This window comes from Curcuma longa, chromosome 12 (assembly GCF_044706935.1).
Source record: "Curcuma longa cultivar G26 ecotype Majalengka, Jawa Barat chromosome 12, ITB_CL_G26_1.1, whole genome shotgun sequence".
In the NCBI taxonomy this organism is placed as follows: Eukaryota; Viridiplantae; Streptophyta; class Magnoliopsida; order Zingiberales; family Zingiberaceae; genus Curcuma; species Curcuma longa.
The window spans coordinates 10,007,687-10,029,321 of record NC_133872.1 but is presented as its reverse complement, the minus strand read 5'-3'; the positions used below and the strand labels follow the sequence as shown (position 1 = coordinate 10,029,321).

General features: G+C 33.6%; 1 protein-coding gene across 3 annotated transcripts in view; it reads left to right on the top strand.

The window, feature by feature from the left end:
* LOC141843485 (uncharacterized) overlaps window positions 1–21,329 on the top strand; it is a 30,467-nt gene extending 9,138 nt beyond the window's left edge. For all 3 annotated transcript variants that reach the window (XM_074731539.1, XM_074731540.1, XM_074731538.1), the window contains 5 exons: window positions 6,948–7,010; window positions 12,756–12,803; window positions 18,402–18,545; window positions 19,589–19,675; window positions 20,639–21,329. In XM_074731539.1, coding sequence (XP_074587640.1) covers window positions 6,948–7,010; window positions 12,756–12,803; window positions 18,402–18,545; window positions 19,589–19,675; window positions 20,639–21,115 — 819 coding nt within the window. In that variant the 3' untranslated portion in view covers window positions 21,116–21,329. The remainder of the gene's footprint in view (window positions 1–6,947; window positions 7,011–12,755; window positions 12,804–18,401; window positions 18,546–19,588; window positions 19,676–20,638) is intronic.
* Window positions 21,330–21,635: the final 306 nt, after the last annotated feature.

Sequence of the window (21,635 nt, the reverse complement as noted above, 5' to 3'; positions counted from 1 at the left end):
ATAACATATTTATCCATGTTGGCATTTTTGTGCACTTCACAGAGTTGCCAAAATTTTATGTGGGGTAGTTGTATGAAATTATAGTAGAGGCTAGATTTTAACACATTTTGTGAATATTATGCTAGATTTGAAAAAATAAATTGTTGAGCTAATTTGAGAAAACATGCAAGCTTATGCTAGATTTGTGCATATAATAATATGCTTTGATCCTATGTAGTGAACCTTTGGATCACTTTCCATTCTTAGGTATAAATGATCTCGATCTTGACTAGTTTGGTCTAGATCATGAAAGAGAATCTACAATGATCCTTGACATATTAATTGTAATTTAACAATAAGACCTCATGTGATCTTCTCTAAAGGTGCCCTCCTATTGTTCGCTTTTTACTTATGTGAGACATTGCAAGGTTTGTCAAGTGATTGTTCTCTTTATCATAACCTGATGGTGTCATTGCACTTACAAGGAGATGCCTAGTTAATAACAACATAATAATCAAGAACTATAACAATAATAATTAGCAAGATTCATAATCTCAAGCTATGCCAAAGTTTGTCTTTGACTGGAACGATATTGTTTTCGTATTGTATTGATGTTTTGATGTATGATGTCGGTAATGGATTGGAATTGAAGAAGGAAGGAGATGAAGCATAAGAACGACACATTTGTGTCGAACATGATTTTAAATCTTGTACCATGCCAGGCAAAACGGTTAAAATACATTATTATGATAAATTATCAAAACTGAATACCACTTAGTACAAACAATGTTTCCTTACTCCTTTAACCTCCAATCTATCACACCATGCATCGGAGCGTTGACACAATATTAGAACAATATCTTTCTAGTCAAAGACCGAGACTATGTCCCGACTTGAGATTTTGAACCTTGTGTCGAGTTGTATTGAGTTTCAGCGATTTACCGGAACGATACGTTTCGACCATTTCACTTGATACGGTATGAGATTTTAATCCATGATAATTGGCTTAAGATATTAAGGAGGTATTCAATAAAAATATATATTATACACATTTTTATTTCTTTTATTAAAAGAGAATACAATGTGGATATACAAAAGGAAAATGTCAAACAATTAAAATGGTACAAGTAAAAATAGACTCAATTTCTATCATGTCAAGGATCTTAAAGCAACTTTCTAGATCGATTGAAACCAAATAAGGCTTTAAACCCGCCGTTGCCTTCAAAACTATTGGCCAAGGAAAATGAAGAGTAAACACAAATTGCTAAGTTGTAGAGATTATGTGCATGTAGTGTTTAAGTTTCCACCACTAGTTTTAAGTTATGGTTTTTATTTTAATGTAAAATCAACTTTTATCTTTATTACACTTAATTATCACAATTTACTTTTCATAAGTAGATCTATTTAATTTGCACCATTTATTATCATAATTTAATCCATTTCTAATCATCTCTTTTAGTCATCATTAATATATTTGCTAACTCCATTTAGTGGGACAAAGATTTGATTTTTGTAATCATCATTACTATATTCACTTGGATCATCGGAGGAAGACTATTAGGCTATAAATGATGTCGTCTAACATGTGTCTAAACCGTCATTGGTGATAAACAATAGTATAATGCTCTTGTGCAAATAAATACTAACCATGTACGACCCAAGCTACCATCTCTCTATGGGCAGCTAAGAACTATAGTAAAGGCTAAGTTCAGAGTTTCACTTTTTACTATTTATTTTTCACCATTTATAATAACCATTGTTTTTTTTTTTCACTTTAAATCTTTATACATCAATTATTCTACCTTGGGTTCACATCCTGTAGATTAGTTTAAGGGGCTAACCTCCATCACCTTTAGATGATCTCTAGATAATTATAGCATTAAAGAGGCATACAAGTATCAACTTGCAAATCAACAAGTAGCTTTAAAGATAAGTAGTTTAAAGATATATTTCAACTAAGGAGTAACTAAAGTATTAATTTTTCCCCTTAAAGCAATATCTCTCTGTCTTTTAGAATCCATTTTGATAATTTAGTGTTATTTTAATTTCTCTTTTTTAAAATAGTCATAGCAGTATAAATCAGGGTTTAAAATTTCGACCCATATTGGAATTTCAGTCCTAGACCTGAACAATACGATTTCGATATCGTGTTGTATCGTACTGATATGGTTTCATTTTTTAAAAAAGATAAAATATGTTAATTTAAAATAAAAATTTTAACCTAAATATTAAAAAATAAAAAATAAAACATATTTTTAAAAAAAGAGAAAAAATATGGGATTGTTGCGCCCTCGTGACCCGCAATCACCTCCGCAGGGTCGCGGAGGCTATTGCGACCCATCGGAGGTCGGTGAGATCGTAACACCTCCACGACCCTGTGGCGGTCTGCTATATCGGGCGGTGGACGGAACGACAAATTTTGTCCATTTCACTTGGCATGGTACGAAAATTTAAACCATGATATAAATAATATTTTTATATATGTAAAATTCATTCACAAGGGCATATAAGTGAATCTAAGGGTAAATTTATGGACCTCATAATTATATTAGGTAAAAGTTTGAAACTCTACAAGCAGTGCACTTCTTCTTGATGCATATGTACAAAAATACAAAAACAAGTATAGGAACGACTTAGGAAGGCTTAAGATAAACTAAATATGATAATAAGAGAAAATCTAAAAATTACTTAAACTCAAGGTCAATGGATCCATTTATTTTCTAATTTTCCCAATACAATTCAAATTAAGGAATCTAACATCCATTACTAGCAAACATCCAGTAATCTCTAAATTTGAACTAAATTTGCCAACACAAATATGATAACAAACCTACTAAGCTTTTACCAAGTAATTTTCCTTGGTTGACTAAACAAAGCAGGTGATCCGATGATAAAACACTTAAGCAAATTAACCTAAATAACAAACAAGCAATTGTTATCTAAAATATGTGGTCGTTTCCCAATATCAATAAGGAAATTGGTCATTGAATCTTTACCTCTAAAGTGACCATGGCCAATGACTATGATCTTAAATGCCAATCTCAACAAATGATAATTCACTCCAGTGTTGAAAAAGGGAATTTAGAAGCGAATTAGGTAGTTGGGGTTTGAAGGAGAGGAATGGTTTGAGGGAGAAGTTGGTTGCCCTTCGATTCCTTGTGCGGAGAGGGTGATATAGGAGAAGAGAGCGTAGAAAAAGAGGGGGAAAAGAACCAGGTGAAAGGGTAATGGTGGTGTCAAGGTGTGCATGGAGCACAAGTGGTTGGCTTATTAGATGCATTGAATAGGGAAGGGGAAAGAGGGAATAAATAAGAGGGAGAGGTAAATAGAGAGAGAGAGAGAGAGAGAGAGAGAGAGAGAGAGAGAGTTGCCAAAGGAGGGGAGGCCTACAGCTGTGTTAAGGTTGGTGGCTCACATAGAAAGGGATGTGAAGGTGGAGAGTTGCCAAAGGAGGGGAGGCCTACGACTGTGTTAAGGTTGGTGGCTCACATAGAAAGGGGTGTGAAGGTGGTGGCGTTGTGACAGGGTAGAAGAGAACATGGTTTAAAATCTCGTACTATGTTGGGCGAAATGGTTGAAATATATCATTCCGGTAAATCACTGAAACTCGATACCACTCAACACTAATGTTTAAAATCTCAAGTTGTGCCATAGTTTTGTCTTTGATCGAAAAGATACTGTTCAAGTATTATGTCGACGCTTCGATGCATGGTGCCAGTGATAAATTGAAAGTGAAGGAGGAAGAAGATGAAACAAAGGAATCAGACATTGTAGTGATATTAAGTTTCAGTAATTTACCTGAATGATATATTTCAACCGGTTTGCCCGACATAGTATAAGATTTAAAATCATGCTCGGCACAGACTCCTAACTATACTTCATCTCCTTCTTCAACTCCAATTCATTATTGACACCATGCATCAAAACATTGATAAGATACTGGAATAAATATCGTTCCAGTCAAAGACCGAATTTTTGACACGACTTGAGATTTTGAACCTTGGAAAAGAAGGGCCTAGAGGGAGAGGATTAGTAAAAAGAGAAAGAGGAAATATATATATCCTAACTCTCAAAAACTCCACTACCCCCCACCCCCCTCCAGATCGAAATTTCGACACGACTTGAGATTTTGAACCTTGGAAAAGAAGGGCCTAGAGGGAGAGGATTAGTGAAGAGAGAAAGAGGAAATATATATATCCAATCTCTCAAAAACTCCACTACCCCCCACCCTAACTCTCAAAAACTCCACTACCCTAACTAAATTGAATACCCAAATAAATAAAAAAATTGGCTCAAACCTAAATATGCCAACATGAGTCCAAATCTATATTGGTTTAAACTCACAACTTAGATCATTATGTATACTCAACCTCAATCTAATCCTAAACCAACTTCAACATGCAAAATCTTAAATGTTGGTTTAGTTCAATTCGATTGATTCATTGTATAAAAATAAAAAAATTAAATATGAAAATTTATATGTGGTAAAATTTCATTGTCTAACACCCTTACTTGATAGAGTTGAGTTACAAATAAAGGGCAGCCTGGTGCATGAAATTCTCGTCAATGTGGGGTCTCGGGGAAGAGTTTATTGTACGCAGTCTTACGCTGTATGGCAAGTGACTATTTCCATGATTCGAACTTGTGATCATTAGGTCACATGACAACAACTTTATTATTGTGTCGGGGCTTCCCTTTTGACATGAGTTACAAACATGGATAAAAATTAAGATTAACTTAAAAAATAAATTAATTTAAATTTTTAGTAGATTATGTTTTTTAAAGTGAGTTGTCAATATTTTCAATTTTTAGAAAGTTTGTTATATATATATATATATATTGAGATAATTTAGGCAGTTTTAGATGACTTTGTCATATTATGTGTTTATAAAAGGGTTATGATTCCTAATAAATTTGGTATTTCAATTTATGATATTTTTATACTAATTATAGACGAACACACTGGACACATTCAAGATATGGTACCATAGTGCATGTTATTTGTAGATGATATTATTTTGGTGAATGAGACATGTGAAGGAATAAATGTTAAACTCGAATCTTGATGGGAAATGTTAGAAGTGAAATGTTTTAGGCTTAGTAGAGTAAAAACAGAATATATGGAATTTAAGTTTAGTAATATTAGACATAATGAGATAATTGTTAAGATAGGAGATGATGAGTTATCTGTAACTGTAATTGTAACTGAGAGTTTTAAGTATTTAGGATCATTTTTACAAAAGGATGGAAGGATTGAGAGAGATGTCTTATATAGAATACAAACGCGGGATAGTTGAAATGGAGGAGAGCGTCATATGTTCTTTGTGATCGTAAAGTATCTCGAAGATTTAAAGGAAAGTTTTATAAAATGGAGTTAGACTTGCTATGTTACGTGGAATTGAATGTTGGGCTATGACTCGAGTACATGAGCAGAAGTTGAAAATTACTGAGATGAGGATATTAAGATGGACGTGCGGACATGCAAGGATGGACAAAATAAGAAATAAAAATATTAAAGAAAAAGTCGGGGTTGCACCTATTGAGGGAAAACTCAGGGAAATACGTTTAAGATGGTACAAATATGTACATAGACGATTAATAAATGCTCCAGTTAGAGGATGTGAAACTATGACAAATGTGCACATTAAACGAGGAAGATTAAAAAGACTTGGTTAGCAGCAATAAAATAAGATAAAATTTATTTAAATATAAATGATAATATAATAGGGAATAAAGCTCATTGACGTAGAAGGATCCATATAGCCGACCCCACCTAGTAGGATAAAGCTTGGTTGTTGTTGTTGTTGTTGTTTGAGTTTAAATGTTTAAGGTTTGATGCTACATAAAGAAATCTATACAATTGTGGCAAAAGTTTTGTAAAGCAGTCTAAGAGTCTAGGCGCCTACCTATCTAGTTTCATCAAAGATCATTTGGCTTGGTTGTTAGGTGACCTCTCTTAGAAAATCCTTTTAGATAATCCATTTAGGCAATTTAGGCAGCCTATACAGTCTACCTAGTGGTCCAAGTGGGTCAAAGGAAACAAATAATTTTTTTATAAGTTGGATTATTTGCAATTAGTTATCTTACTCATATTCTTAATAAACTGTTTTTTGCCATTTGGATTTATGATTATGAATTACAGTTTTGTATCATCTTATGATTTTTATTTTCTTTGTTGCAATATTTCATAAAATTTGTTGTTGTTTTGCATTTAGTGCTTCCTTATCATTTATGATTTGTTTGTTTGTGATTATAAAATTGTTTTGATTATAAAGTATTTAATTGTAATATATTATTAGCATTAGTCATTGTTAATTTAATTTACTTATTTTCTCTATTTTAATAATATTTTTATATTAACCGTGGCTAGGCACCCACCTATCTCCTAGGTGATAGGCAGTCGGTTGACGACTTTATCACTTGGAATCACTTTTTAATATCTTGGATTATGACACAAATTACCATACTATATGGGTTGAAGTGTTGAACTATTAGAAAGTAACAAGCATAGAAAGTTAATATAGCAGAAATGAAAATCATGAGGTAAATTTATGAAGGTACTATAAATGATAAAATGAAGAAGATTACTATATAAAGAGAAATTTGTTGTAGCTTCAACACAGATAAATGTGAGAAAATAGGTTAAAATGATTTGAACATTATAAAGACTAATATATTTTGCAGTTCGAAAAGGTGAATATTTAATTAATATCAATTTTACTAGAGAAGAGTGATAATGCTTGATTCACTTTAGTAGGCTGAAAATGATATCTTGAATCTGTGATTACTTAGTGTCAACACGAGAACTTGCATGCCCCCATTATGGATTCATTGTTAGTTTCAGTATTGCTAAATGATTAATCAGTCTCAAATGAGTTCAAACATGTCCAGTTATTTGTGGGTGTAGTTCACTTTCTGTTGGTGCATTATTCTGGTAGTCTAATTGACTCATGATAATTGTTATGCAGGCTCTATTTGAGTTTGAACTCAAGAATGTTGGGAGCATTAAAGATAGACTTGTCTGTATGGAGGTAATTGTTTGAATTTGTATGCTTTTAGAAGAAAACTAGCATATTATTAAATAATTGAAACTTTTTATAGTTTAGTATAACTAAAGTTTTATTATAATTCAAAAAATCTCTTAAATTCTCTATATATTTTCAAAGTTATTCAAAAAGATATTTCATGAAATTAACTTAGGATACATTTTAAAGAATTCTAATTCTATCTAATTATTTTTTTTACAAACTCTACATATCATGAATTTATAATTTATAACATCTAGTTTTAGAATATCTGGAACATATAAACATTTTTGAAAAAATAATTACTAAAAATAAATTCTATAATAAATTCATATAATATCAATATATTAAAAAATTTAGGGCAATTGCCCTGAAAAAACCACCTATAGTTTTAGTTATACTCTACCGAGATCCTTTTTTCTACAAATCTCCACTGAGGTTCTACAATACCTTTAACCCTAAGCACCCTTAATTAAAAGAGAAATCTAAAAAAATATTTGAGTTGCAAAAATTAAATAAAATCTAAAACGTATTCATTTATGATTATTTAGGACTCATGATTTACAGAAGTTATATAATTTGTTTTAGTATTCACCTATATTTTAGCAGAAGAATGATTGAGTTTTAAAATAGCGATATAATGATATGAAAACCTCTAATTGACCGCAAATGTATGTTATGACCCCTAAATGGTTATCAAACACGTCAAAGATAGAAAAATAACACAAAAACAAAGCTTTGACCAAGATTTAGTGCTAAAAAATCTATAAAAAAAGTTGAATGCTAAAAAAGAAAAAACATTAAAATAAGTTACGCATTTTATTAGTATTTAGAACTCATTATCTGATTTACAACAATTATATAATTTGTTTGGCACTCAATCTTGTTTTGATCAAAATATGGATGATATAAAAATTCACAGTATGGAGAGCCAAAAGATGCTCTGTAGGTGGCACCTAACTTTATTTTTTAAATAAAAAATTCCCTTTGTAAAGATTGTTTCCCCTTTTACTTCAGATTATTTTTATTGGGGGTGCCAGGACTAAGGGTATGTTGGTTAAAGGTTGCAATTAGCAAGGCTTCTTGGAAAGAAGAGCTTTGGCTGGTCTTTAACTAAAACTAGGGTCTTTTTTTCTTATAGCAATTGCCCAAAAATTTATGGCATTTAATTGAAATAAGTTTATAATTAGGATATAAAATAAAACTTATATGAAATTTAATTTAAATAAGTTTCTACTTTTTAAATATAAAATTTCCTATTATTGCTAAGTGATGGCCAAGATGTTTTTGTTTTAAAACATAATCATAATTTCTAGATTTATTGATTTGATATTGATTTTAAATTTATTTCTGTTAATCATTTTGCATATTACATCATCTTTCAAAATTTTTTGCTTCAATTCAAGTCCAATCATTCAATAAACTGTTGTTTGAATTAATCCTGAAATATTAGTAATTATTATTTTAAAGAATGATAAATCTTTTTCTGAATTTTATTGATTACTATCGATAATTGGTATTGGTAATTATTTTTTAAATTATTCAATTTAACATGTTATCTTTTATATTATTCTTAAAAATTCTTTGTTTTATTTAAATATAATCATTTTAAAAATTGATTGTGTGGGATTTAATAATAATTATTATTCATAAAACAAATAACTCAATGATATTTGATGTAGTTCGATTTGATTACACTATGGGGATATTTTGGAGTTTGAAAATATACGAAAGTTAAACAATTTACTAAATTTCTTTTTAAGTGTAAACTTTAAAAAAGTGCCTATTGGGATTAGAGTATTAATTTTAGCTATAAGATTTTAATTAAAATATCATAATAGTATTTTAATAAGCATCAATTGCAGACTATGGGTTACATATAATTTCATGTAATCAAAATGAAAGGATATCAAAAATTTCAAAGTATAATTAATTTTTTTAATCAAAATGTAGTTTAATTTGATAAAAGAGTTTAAAAATAATATAATACAATCGACTTAATTTGATAAAAATGTTTAAAAATATTATGATACAATTGGCACAAATTTCTATTGCTACAAATTACTACATTGTAATTATTAATCATATTAATATAATACCTTTTACATCACAAGGTATCTATATTATTATTAATGTAGCGGATGATGATGACCTATCTTTTCTTTCTCACGTGGAGTTTTCTAAAAATATGATTTTTGTCTTCTTGAGGTATTTTAAGATAATATATATAATCTTAACTGTCAATTCTTTCTATAATTATTTTGATCTTTGAAATAGAATTATATTAAATAAGGAGTATATTTTTTTACGCATATAATCGTCTTGATTGCATATCTATAGGCCACTATTAGATCACGAAGATTGCCATATTAATTTTCATTTTAGATATTGACTACCAACTACATGCATTCTTTTTCTATTTCAACTAATGCATTTTCACTAATAGAACCTCTACAATAGTGGCAGAAAAAAGTACAATATTAAATCTAACTAAATGCATATTCGGGAAAAAACATGGTAGGTAGCTTGACTACTCGAATAATACCTGCACTGAGAGACCAAAGAACTCAGAAATTAATCAAAAACTAAGTGAGCACAAATTACAAAGTGGGTAAATAAGAAAAATTTACATAAATTTAAACTTATTAAGAGATCAAGAAAAACCCGATGAGTTACAAATTTCATTACATCTTTAAAAAAATGATAAATCCCAGTCAGTCTCATGGACTCAATATTTCATAGGGTAAATCGGGAAGCGCATACGGCGGCCAATCTGGATGCCCATCCTTTGATTTGAGATATTTCATTTTAATTTCATTTCCCATATTCATCATTAATTAAGTCCAAAGTCATTCTTTTTATTTATCACCATCCTATGACAAATTAATATACTTCTACTTTTCATCTTTTAGTCATCACTAATAAATATATCACTAACCAATAAAGGATTACTCTGTCATATCACCTCAAATCTTTACATCACAATTATTTGACTATGGCTTTTACATCCTATTAGTTTGTCCAAGGGCTACTAATTCACCATTTTAAGGTTACACTAATGTAATTGTATAGTTTTTAAGTACAGGGTGCATAACATAAAAAAGTGCACAACTTTCAACATATAAATTAGCAAGTAGCATGAAAGCTAAATAAATCTAATGATCTAATCATATGTATCAATCAAAAAGAAATCACATTATCAATTTTTAACTTTTGAAAACAAGTCATTCCCATGTCAATTTCACAAATGATCACCTAAATATCTATAGTATGAAAAGATATCAATTATTTAACCCCTCAATAGTTTAGGTTTTTCTAAAACTCATTTTACTATTCTAAATGTTACTTTAGTTCTCAAAACAGTTATAGCAACATACAGCAAATCTATTTTTCTAGATTAATCAATGCACAAGGAATGTGTACATAAGTCAAAAGATAATTTATCCACCTTGAATGGGCACTAGATAAATGTGTACAATCTTTGTGCTCCTGTGCTCCCCTTGGATGAGTATATACAAGTACAAGTGTGTGAACCGATTAGAAAGACTCTAGGTAAACTAAATACGACAATAACACAACATTTAGGAATTAATCAAATAGGGTCAATGAATGTCACCCAGTGTCTAACTCTCACTACTAACCAGCCATTGTTCTCCATTCCTAAACATGATACACCATTATAATCCCTAGAATAAACCCCCAAATAGAAATATAGTAAGACTAAGCTCTTACTATGTAACTCTCTTTGGTCGAAGAGATAGAGTAGTTGTTTCGATGATGTGATCCACTAGAGTCAATCTAACTTGAATTCCAAATAATAACTAATCCAAAACAGGAAATAATAAGCCTTGGCGCAACGGTAAGGTTGCTGCCGTATGGCCTAAAGGTCACGGGTTCAAATCCTGGAAACAACCTCTTGCCAAAGGCAGGGTAAGGCTACGTACATTGGATTCCCTCCCCGGACCCCGCAAGGCGGGAGCCTCGTGCACCGGGCTGCCCTTTTTTTTTTCCAAAACAGGAAATCATCAAATAACATTGTAAGAAAAACTCACTGAATTCTTTCCCTTGATTCGACCATGATCGGTAGTGTTGTGGTGTGCAGTGACCAAAAAGGGAGAGAAAAAGAGGAGGCAAGTGGCAGTGGTATCCATTCAACTTGGGTGGCCAAGTGGTGGCTACAAGCACAAGGAGTGGGGGAAGGAGAGAAAGAGGGGAAAAGGAAGTGAGAAAGGATAGTCAATAGGTAATCCTTCTTGGCGGTGGTGTGACCCAAGAGAGGAGAGGAAGAAGAATTAGGAAGAGAGAGGGTGATGGTGTGTGTGAGAGAGAGGATGCAAGGGGAGGAGAGAGATTTTATAATTCTCAACTTCTGAAAATTTTCCTTAATTTATTCCAACACAATTAAACAAGACTATTCCCATATAGAAATTTATTTCAGCCCTAAACTCACTAAAATAAAATCAAATCGCTTCCGGTTTGAACTCATGTGCCCAGATCACTACACCTACAACTTGATGCCCCAATTCTAATTTGTTAGGTTCAACTCAACTAGTCATAAAAAAAATTGAAAATGTGAAAGTTTAACATGACAAAAATTTGGAAGCTTTTAATTATTACTGCATATAGCTATCTTTCTAGACTGATTTTGTGAATTTTTAATAGATACTTTAGAAGATGTTAGCTCAAGTGCAAGATTTAAAATCTCGATCCGTGCTGAGGTTTATATATATATATATATACAAAATTAATGAGATAGTTTTAGTAAGCCTATTTAAATTATCCCAATTATAGGTAGGAATTGATTGAATAAGTTATTTAATTAAAAGCCTAAGTTCGACCTTCTTCCTTGCCTATTTTTCGCCGTCAGCATTTCGCGTGAGTTCCTTCATGTTCCATGTCATGCAAGCTCCTTCCTCTTCTGACTGCGAGGGCTTGTGTGATGTGTCCTCAGTTCTTCGCAGTTGCCGCAAAGCCACTTCTTCCTCCTTCCATGTTCCGTGCCACTAGCGTTCCTCCTTTTGTTTGCATGAGCTCCTTCTTGTTCCGTATCACGTGAGCTCCTTTCTCTTCTAACCTTCGCGGTAGCTGCAGAGGGCTGAGGACGAGTCGCGTGAGCCTTGTGGTCGGAAGAGGAAGGAGCTCGCGCGATGTGGAACAGAAGGAAGAATGCTGGTGCCTTGTGACGGAGGCCGCGGTACCTTGCGTGTGTCGGTTTCGGTCGACGGATACAACAAAATATTTCACCCATATCGGGCGGGATTGCATGAGATTTTAACCTTTGCTCAAGTGTTTTACCAACTATTGTGGATAAATATTAAGACTTAAGAGTAGGATACTGGCTCATATCACCTAGCTTTTCATTGTGTTTAGGCAAATGCTTTGCTATTTCTTCATGGATTTGCTGCATTTTAATACATTGATATTAATGATGTTCGTCCATATCATTTTTTCCATGACATCTTAACAAAAATCAAGGATTTAGATACTGATCTAATAGCCATGTCACTTAGTTTCTTTATGTATCACTAATCTTATTTTTTTTATTTTTCATTTTGTACAATTATATGAAGCATTCTTGCATTAGCATCTATTTATGAACACATTTACATCCAAGGGTATGGACTATGTTGTAATGTTTTCGGTTTATGTTTACTCTTGTTTCATACTGCATATATGTGCTACACCAGTAAAGTTCATCACTGGAGCACCTTGAGGCTTTAGGCTTTTTTCTAAAGTTGATGAGTTTTGCAGGAAAGGATTGTTGGTGTAGAGGAAGGCAGTATCGCACTTGATATGCAGGTATTAGTTCAACCAGCTATGGTTCTTGTGATATAAGATCTATGGATGTAGAATATTTGTAGTTTATGCCATTGGAACATATGTGTTTAACTTGTACATTTGATTTCATCATACAAACTTACATTATTTCTAGGAAATATTTTCCACAGAGTATGTTTAAAGATTCAAAATGCCATCTTTAGAGTTGAAAACATTTGGGTGCTTATGAATATTGTATATTCTATTTGCTAGCTTTGTAATATGTTTATGATCTAGAATTATTTAAACCCACATGGAAAGATCACATTCGCTTTAGTATATGTGTATCATAATGATGTAGTTAGGTTTTTTAATTTATAAATTTAGGTATTTAAATTTTAAAACTTTTTAAAAAAAGTTGTTTAGATTTATTTGGAGTTTTTGCTTTTTTAGGAGTGTTGGAGTTTTGATTTTACAAAGAATTGGTAACATTTTTGATTAATAAAATGGGTTATGGTGCGGTTGAAGAATGCTGACGTGGTGGTGATGATGCGAAAGGTAACAGACACGGTGGTTGTTGAGGTGGGAGTTGTTCGACCAAGTCTGAGAGATTCGACGTAAGCATCAGAGGGTGCCGAAAAGCATCACCAGATCAAGTGTCAAAGGGTGCCGAAAAGCCTCTCCAAGTTTAAGTCATTAGAGGTGTAGTGAGCGATGAAAAATATGAAATCAAAAGAGAGTGAGAGAGAGAGGAGCCCCTATCTATGGTTCATATTTGGATATTTATAGGTGTCAAGGGGAGAGAAACCCTAACCATATGCATTCCTTAATTTTTGCCCCTTACGATGCATTTGGTTAGGGTTATTGTAGATAACCTTGGTTATCTGTCCAAGTTTATCAATGATAACCTTGTTTGGTTTAGGTTATGATCGATTCCCAAGTAATGCTGCATCACCATCACATCAGCAAAATGTTAGCAAATGGGTTATAAACCCGGAATACAATTACCTTGGCAATCTAAGATTTTCTGCAATTCCGGAGGTTAACAAATTTTTTTTCCATGATTATCCTTCGATTTTAAAACTGAATTAATTGAAATGTACAGTGAAACTGAGTTAATTAATTCAATAAATTTTAATTTAAATATTTATAAATTTAAAAGAGATAATTTAAAGAATTATTTTATTAAAATTTATAGAAATTTATTTTAAATTTTAAAAAATTATAAATAAATTTTATTTATTTATTTTATATATTATAAATGTATTATTATCAGTAATATTATTAATATTAATATTATTAATTTAATTTATTCTAAAAATAAATTGAATCAAGGGTAATATAGTAAATATTAAACTGGTTATGTTTTATTTCCTCCAAATAAATAAGTTGAACCAAACAACATTAGGTTATGTTTTATACCTCATAACCTTGGTTATGTGATTACCTGATAATCACATAACCAAGGTTATGCATGATAACTTGAACCAAATGCACTCTTAATGTTAGTCGTTGGACTGTTATTGGCCACAAATGACAGAGATGTGGATTGTAGAGGGCCCTGTAGGGATTGTGGGCCACAACTCATTATAATATACAATTGCAAGGGCAGTTGCAAGGGCGGTTGCAGATGGGCTGCAAATGGAATACAGAGGTCGTGGAATCAAATTCTACATAGGGAGTTCACGGATCTCAGAGTGGAGAGCTCAGGGAACTTGGAAGGTAGAGCTCAAGGAGCTTAGATTAGTGAGCCTAGGGCTCTTGAATTGAAGAGCTTGGGGAGCTCGACCAATGGCGTCTATTTAGCTCCATAAAGTGTCAATGTATTGACTTGGCTCAAGAGGTTGAACCTTAAGCCTGATGCCTTTGAACATGTAAGTGGTGCGCCGTAGGCATGACCTATTGATCTAGGATGAGGGGTCATTACTAGGGGCATCACTTGCCCCTAGTTTTGGTATTTTAAAAATATAAAATATATTAAATTAAAATAAAAAATTTAATCAAAATATTTAAAAATAAAAAATAATTTTTTGATAATTTTATAGGTTTTAATAAAGCCTATTTAAGCCTATTTAAATTATCCAAAGAAAAATCAAGCGCGATCGCTGCTCGCGGCCTGCGCGGAGCATCGCCGGGCCCTGGCGGTGTCGCGGGCACCGAGCGGCGCCTCTGGCGGCGTCGCCGGCCCCGGGTAGGGCCTCCAGCGGCGTCGCCGGCCCAGGCTGGGCCTCCGGCGGCGTCGCCGAGGCCTCGCGACGCCTTCGGAGGCGTCGCCGAGCCCGGGCTACGCCTCCGGAGGCGTTCCCCGACCGGAATTTCTGTGCCGGCGCTGTGCCGGTGCCTCGGCGGAACGAATTTTTTCGTGCGTATCGCCCGATACGGCACGAGATTTCAATCCCTGGTATAAATATGATAGGCCTAAAAGTTGGTGTTCTGATGATCCATAAAATTAAAAGTGCTAAAAAATTTCTAGACATTTATTATGGTTTGAAACTATAATAAGGCAATATGGGGTCCTGGAGAAGAATTTATTATACGTAGTCTTATCCTGTATTGCAATACCTCAGTTGGGTCTATTGATTGGTTTGAAACTACAATAGATGTAGAAGTTTACTAGATGCACCAACTAACTTGGACCTCAATTGGGAAGTTGATTAGAGGTGATCAGTTTGACAGAAAGTCAACTAGTTTGAATGGAGTTACTAGTTCAGTGTAGTCGTACTACTTGGTGTTTGGACAAAGTTGGTAGAGTTAGGTGGAGTTAACTGAGCTATTTGAGTTTAATCAATGTGGGTTGAGTGGGTTGGAAGGCAAGCAACTTATTTGAGGTGGATAGTTGTTGGATTAGTTTTGGCAGTTTGGGCTAAGGAGCAGTTGGTTGTAGGGCAAGGTAAGGTGCTTTTTTGAGCCAAGTGGATCAAAGTGGATAGGATTTTAGGCAAACTGAATTGAAGTAGGGCCTATGCACCATAGTGTTGAAAAATTTGTACTGAGCTTCATGGGAAACTATTACTGTTCTTCAAATACTTCCAAGAGAGAGTCCACGTGAACTTGACCCTTCTTTTACAAGCCTTGAAATTCGTGCTAGTTCAATCAGGAGATGTCGTGTGGCCAAATCACCTAGGTAGATCCAACTTGCTCTTATCGCAGTATGGCTTTGCATCACCTAGACATCTATTAGGCTTTGTTTACATGGATCCACTCCGCTTCTCACGATGGATCATCTTAAAGTACACATTTCAACAAAAGGTGTAATCCGTTACTCCAGCAGCCCCACACGGTTGGCCCCACGACCATCTATGAGGAGATAAATCGAGAAGTTGTAGTTGGCCACTATGGAGAGGGCATTATCTCAACTTCGCGGAGATTCGACTCTTGTCCACTTTAGTAAATTTGCCCCGTAGTAACCAACTCAACCATGCCTCGGGGGCATCTCAAAGTACACATGTTACTTATCCAGCTTGCTGATGAATACTGGGTAGTTTTTCTAAATCAAATATCTATTAAAAGCATAGTTTAAAATTTCGAGTTGTATTAAAGTTTTGATTTATGATCGGAACGATACGGTTTCGGTATTGTATCGTGTCATGCCGATACGGTTTCAATATTTTTTAAATATAAAATATATTAATTAAAAAATATTATCATAATATTTGATTACTATGAATACTTACTATTAGGTTAAACTAATATTTTAAAAATTAGAATTGAATAAAAATTAATTTAGGGCAGCCCGGTGCACGAAGCTCCCGCCATGCGGGGTCCGGGGAAAGGATCCATTGTACGCAGCCTTACCTTGCCTTTGGCAAGAGGCTGTTTCCAGGATTTGAACCCGTGACCTCTAGGTCACATGGCAGCATCCTAAATAAAAATTAATTTAGGATTAACTAAAATCTAGATGTAATGATTAGGATCAAGTAAATTTAAATTAAATTCATATTTAATTTATTTTAATCAGTTTAAGGGAAATTTGTTTTCCTATGTATTTAAGGAGAAAAGAAATAAGATTCATATAATTAAAAATTTTAAATTGTAGGGAAGAAAGAGAAAGAATTAAGTGAGTAAAGAATTAATCATTAAAAAAATAAAATTAAATAAAAACTACCTAAAGAATATTAACCATTAAAGAAAAAATTAAAATTGAAAATAAAAACTCAGCTTCGTGCAAACCTACCATTAAAGGTAAAAAGCTGAAAATAATAAGGAAAATTTTTGCATGTCAACTGACCTCTTCTCTTCTCTTGGAACCTACCATAAAGTACCAACAAATCAGGTCTAAACTGTAAAACCAAACACCAAAGTTAGATTAATGGTTTGCTAATCTTTCTTGAAGATTTGAGGTGTCTGGGACAAGATGGAACTTTGTCAAAGTTAATTTCAAGCTTGGTTTGGAAGCATGTGTCGGTGGTTGTAGAGTTTTCACATGGCAAGAAGTTAAGAATGCAATTTTGCATAACTTTGATTGCCAAGACCTGCATTTTCAGTCTTGTCTAACTAAATAATGTGCTTATTTCAAGTGATAGGTTTTGGACAAATGGAGACTCTTATCTATGTATTCAAGAGTGCTAATATTATACAAACACCCTGCATAGATGCTGATATTATATAAATAGACCCTCCTTATGGGGATTAATAGAAGTATAGCAGTTGTGCTCATGATAACAAGCCTCGTAGGGTTTCAGCAATTATGTTTTGAGGTAGGGACATGCAAAACTAATATGCCCTCTGAAGTTTTTCCAGTTTTTAAGTTTGCCCTTTGTCAAATGAGGGTATCAGTGTTAAAGGCAAATAAGTGCAAAATGGTATCCTTGCCTTTAGGGATAAAAACTATACTACAATTGTGGAAAGATTTTTGAAAAGAAGAGTGGTATCTTCTGAACAGCATCATAGACCAGATAGATAAAAATGATTTTCTGAACATGAGGTGTTAGGTCGTTAGCCAGTGTCATGGTCTCTTCATAAACCAAAGGCCATGAACAAAGAGCTGAGAGAATACAACTGCGTGACACTGAGACATGAATGAAGTGTTTTATGCTATTCATAAACCTAAGGCCATAGTTTTTGAGTTGATTCAATGTAGAAGTTGGCTGCACTGGCTAATCTGATTTTCATTGATCAAACTATCTAAAATAACGTTCTGATATACTTATGGAATCATTCTCTTGGTTATTGTTCATCTTGAGTAGTTTATAGAATGATAAGTTTTTTTTTATAAGGCATATGACTTTGAGCAACTATGATGATATAGTAAAAGGGGCAGCCCGGTGCACGAAGCTCCCGCCATGCGGGGTCCGGGGAAAGGATCCATTGTACGCAGCCTTACCTTACCTTTGGCAAGAGGCTGTTTCCAGGATTTGAACCCGTGACCTCTAGGTCACATGACAGCAACCTTACCGTTGCGCCAAGGCTCCCCTTCCAACTATGATGATATAGTATTATATTATAACATTTTTAAATGCAGATTTGAATGGTTGTCATTGTCTATTTATTTAAAATCCCAAGTCATCCGTGCTTATAGGACCTGCCAAGTCTACTGATCTTCAAAAATATTCCTCAGATGACATTTTGTGCAAACAATGAGTTTCTTGATCTTTTTAGACTACACTTCTGATTTGACTATTAAATAACAAAGTTTGGCAGGTAAAAGGCTTGGAAAGGTCCAGACACATATTGCTTGAAGAAAACCAGCAGTTGAGGGAAAATATTGCTGCACTGGAACAAAAGATTCAATTTCTTGAGGAGAAATCTACTTCACATGAAACTTTGACTGAGAAAATGACCAAGGTAACTTTTATGCCCAAATATTACCACAAAATCAATTGATGACGAACTGCTTCACAAAAGGACTTATCAAGCTATCTAGTTTATAAATAGAGTTTTTCCAGGATAATCTTTATCCTTTATGTCTATATACATTAACCAACCACTCTTCTCAATTGATGCTCAAATTGAATCAGGCTTAGAAAATCCTACAAAGCTGATGAACTAATTTAATTTTTAGGTAAAAGGGCAAAAACTCTTTGGATAGAGATTTGCATTCTCCGTAATTGATAAAATAAGAAACTCCCTACTATAACACTGTAAATTTTCTAAGTGATCCAACACTGAGAATAACTCAGTTTACCATAGTGAAAAAATACTATTAATTGCATGGATTGAAATCTCATCCCGTCATCTCATGTCGGATGACATGTTGAAACATATCATTTCAATAAATTACAGAAATTCAATATTACTTGGTATAGAGAATGTCTCTTATACCACCGTGTCAATCATGTGGGCATGTATATTGTTAGACCAACATTCAACATCTCTTGGCATTCTACAACACAAGGAGATAGTTTAGTATTCTTTTATAGTTTGTGTCCATACAAAATAACTTCAACTGCCCAAACTGTACAATTCTATATGGAATACAAAATCCAAATTTAAGTGTCTTATCTTCTTTTTTTCTTCATCTTCTTGCTCCTTCCATCTCCAATTTGCCACCGTTATCATCTTTAAAACATTAACATCGTACCAAAACAGAATTGTTCTAGTCAAAGACCAAAGTTCTGACATTGAAAGATAATCTAACATATGCCAAACCTTTTATAGACTCATGATATGACTGGTTCTTTATAAAATATGACCTAGTTATCCCAAAAAAAAAAAAATTATCCAAATAAATCTAACTTTTTAAAATTAAAACAGCTAAAATTTAAATAGAGTTTTCTAAATAAAAAAATCCTAACTACCTCATCTAGTTATTAGGATGCCTGAATAAGTAAGGTTTAGCCTTGCATATCGTTTAGATTTGAATTCTTCTTGACAGAATATTGTTGCAGCTCCTTGAAGGTGCTATCCCAGTGCATGAATCTTGCAGTTCGCTTGTTAGGGATCAAGTATCTACGAGTGCAGAGATTTCCTGCAAGGTAATAACTGATATGCAAGTTCTCGGTTCAATAATGATAATACTTCTATGTTCCATAACACCTGAAGTTTATATCTTATATATCAACCCATGTGAGGTGTTGAAGAAATAATGAACTGTCAATCTGAGCTGATGACTCTTCTGTTTATATGATTTGTTCGCTTAGCTAGTTCTAATGTTTGTTCTACTTTAACCTCTAAAATCCTCTTGAACATTCCATATATAAACAAAAACTGACACTTAGTAAGGGCAGTGATCATGCTTGTGACCTATTCTATCACAATGAAAACAAAAAGTGGGATGCTTTTTGACAGACTGGAAAAATCATTCATCATTGAGGTTGATCCAAAACCCTTGAACTCCCAGTGAGTATTAGCATCTTGAACTGTGCTTTGTCCGAACTACTGCAACTTCCAAAGGGCTTTGCACTCCCAGTGAGTATTAGAGAGAGAGATAGGCAACCTTGCTGTGGAAAACAAGGAGCCAAATGCCCCATATCTTCCAGTCCAAAAAAGACCTAAGTCCTACATGTGATGTGTCCAACTATACGTGAGTCATCTTGGTTTGAGCATCTACCTTGTACAAACATCTAAGTTTTGGTCTATCTCATGTTGAACCACAATCCAATTTTGGCCACCCCACTCTGGGCTGGATTTCTACAGCCTGGATTAAAGCTAACTAAAAGTCACTGACCTCCCATCATCTCTTGTACTCATTTGGCTACGTAGTCATGTTGCCTGAGCCTGAGTACTAATAAAATTTGGCAAACTACTATTACATATGTTCTATTACAAGTCTTTTATCATCAAAATTATTAATTTCGTGATTTTAGACAATCTTTAGCCAATATGAGTAGGTAATAGTCATATTATTTTGGTTAGACAAGAAAATTCGATTGATAATCCTGACTCATTGATCCTATTGTTCTTTTTTGCATTTCACATTCGCCATGATTGTTCTTCAGGTTCATGAACACTACCTTGTTTCTGAGAAACATGGTGAACATGCTTCTAGCTCCGAGCTTAAACATACAGATACTCAGGTTGGAAGTTCCTCTCCAAGTCATCTACCGGAAACTGACGAAAAGATAACTGAGTCTGGCAAAACTGTGGAGTTCTTTGTGGCACCTCAGGATGAATTTGTTGCCAATGGTGGTGACGTCAACTTGGACTCTGAAACCATTGGGCAGCCAGGAGTTCAACCACTTCTTGTTGAACCAAGAATCAGTGAAGTCGGAACAGTTGCATTTGATGAAATCCAAATTCACGAGGATAACAAAAGGGAAATGATGACTAATGATGATCCAGTACCAGACGAGAAGGTTCCTTTTACAGATGCTCCTTTGATTGGGGCGCCATTCAGGTTAATTTCTTTTATGGCTAAATATGTTAGTGGTGCTGATCTGGCGAAACGGCAAGATGATTCTCAGTCAGGCCTCTGAACTATCTTTAATTTGATTTGTAGAAGAATTTTGATAAGCAGAAGAAGGCCACAAAGTTATTCTTTTTTTATGTTTTCTCGTTTACTGTTTTGGTTAATACATCAACAGATCATGAAATCCGTGAGATTGTAAAACATTTGCAGAAAGCAATCTTGGGACTCTTACACCCTATTGATGTCTTGTTTTAATACTTCAGATTTGCTGTCTAATTAATGGTATCCATGTGCGTTTGGCTTGTCAATGGCATCCACCTGAATCAACCATTAATTTCAAGGGCCTTTTTTGTTGTTGTAAACTCTTCTACTTAATAAAAAGTGGAATCTGTCATTCCAGCAGTTTCACACAATCGATTTCACGATCATCTATGAGGAGATAAATCGAGAAACTATAACTGTGTAAACTCTCCTATAACTCATGGTATTTTAGTTACTTAATTTCATTTGTCTCTAATTATATTATTCCAAAATTTTCCCCTTGTTTTAATCCTTCAAGTGAAGAATATATTTAATGTTATTCTTCT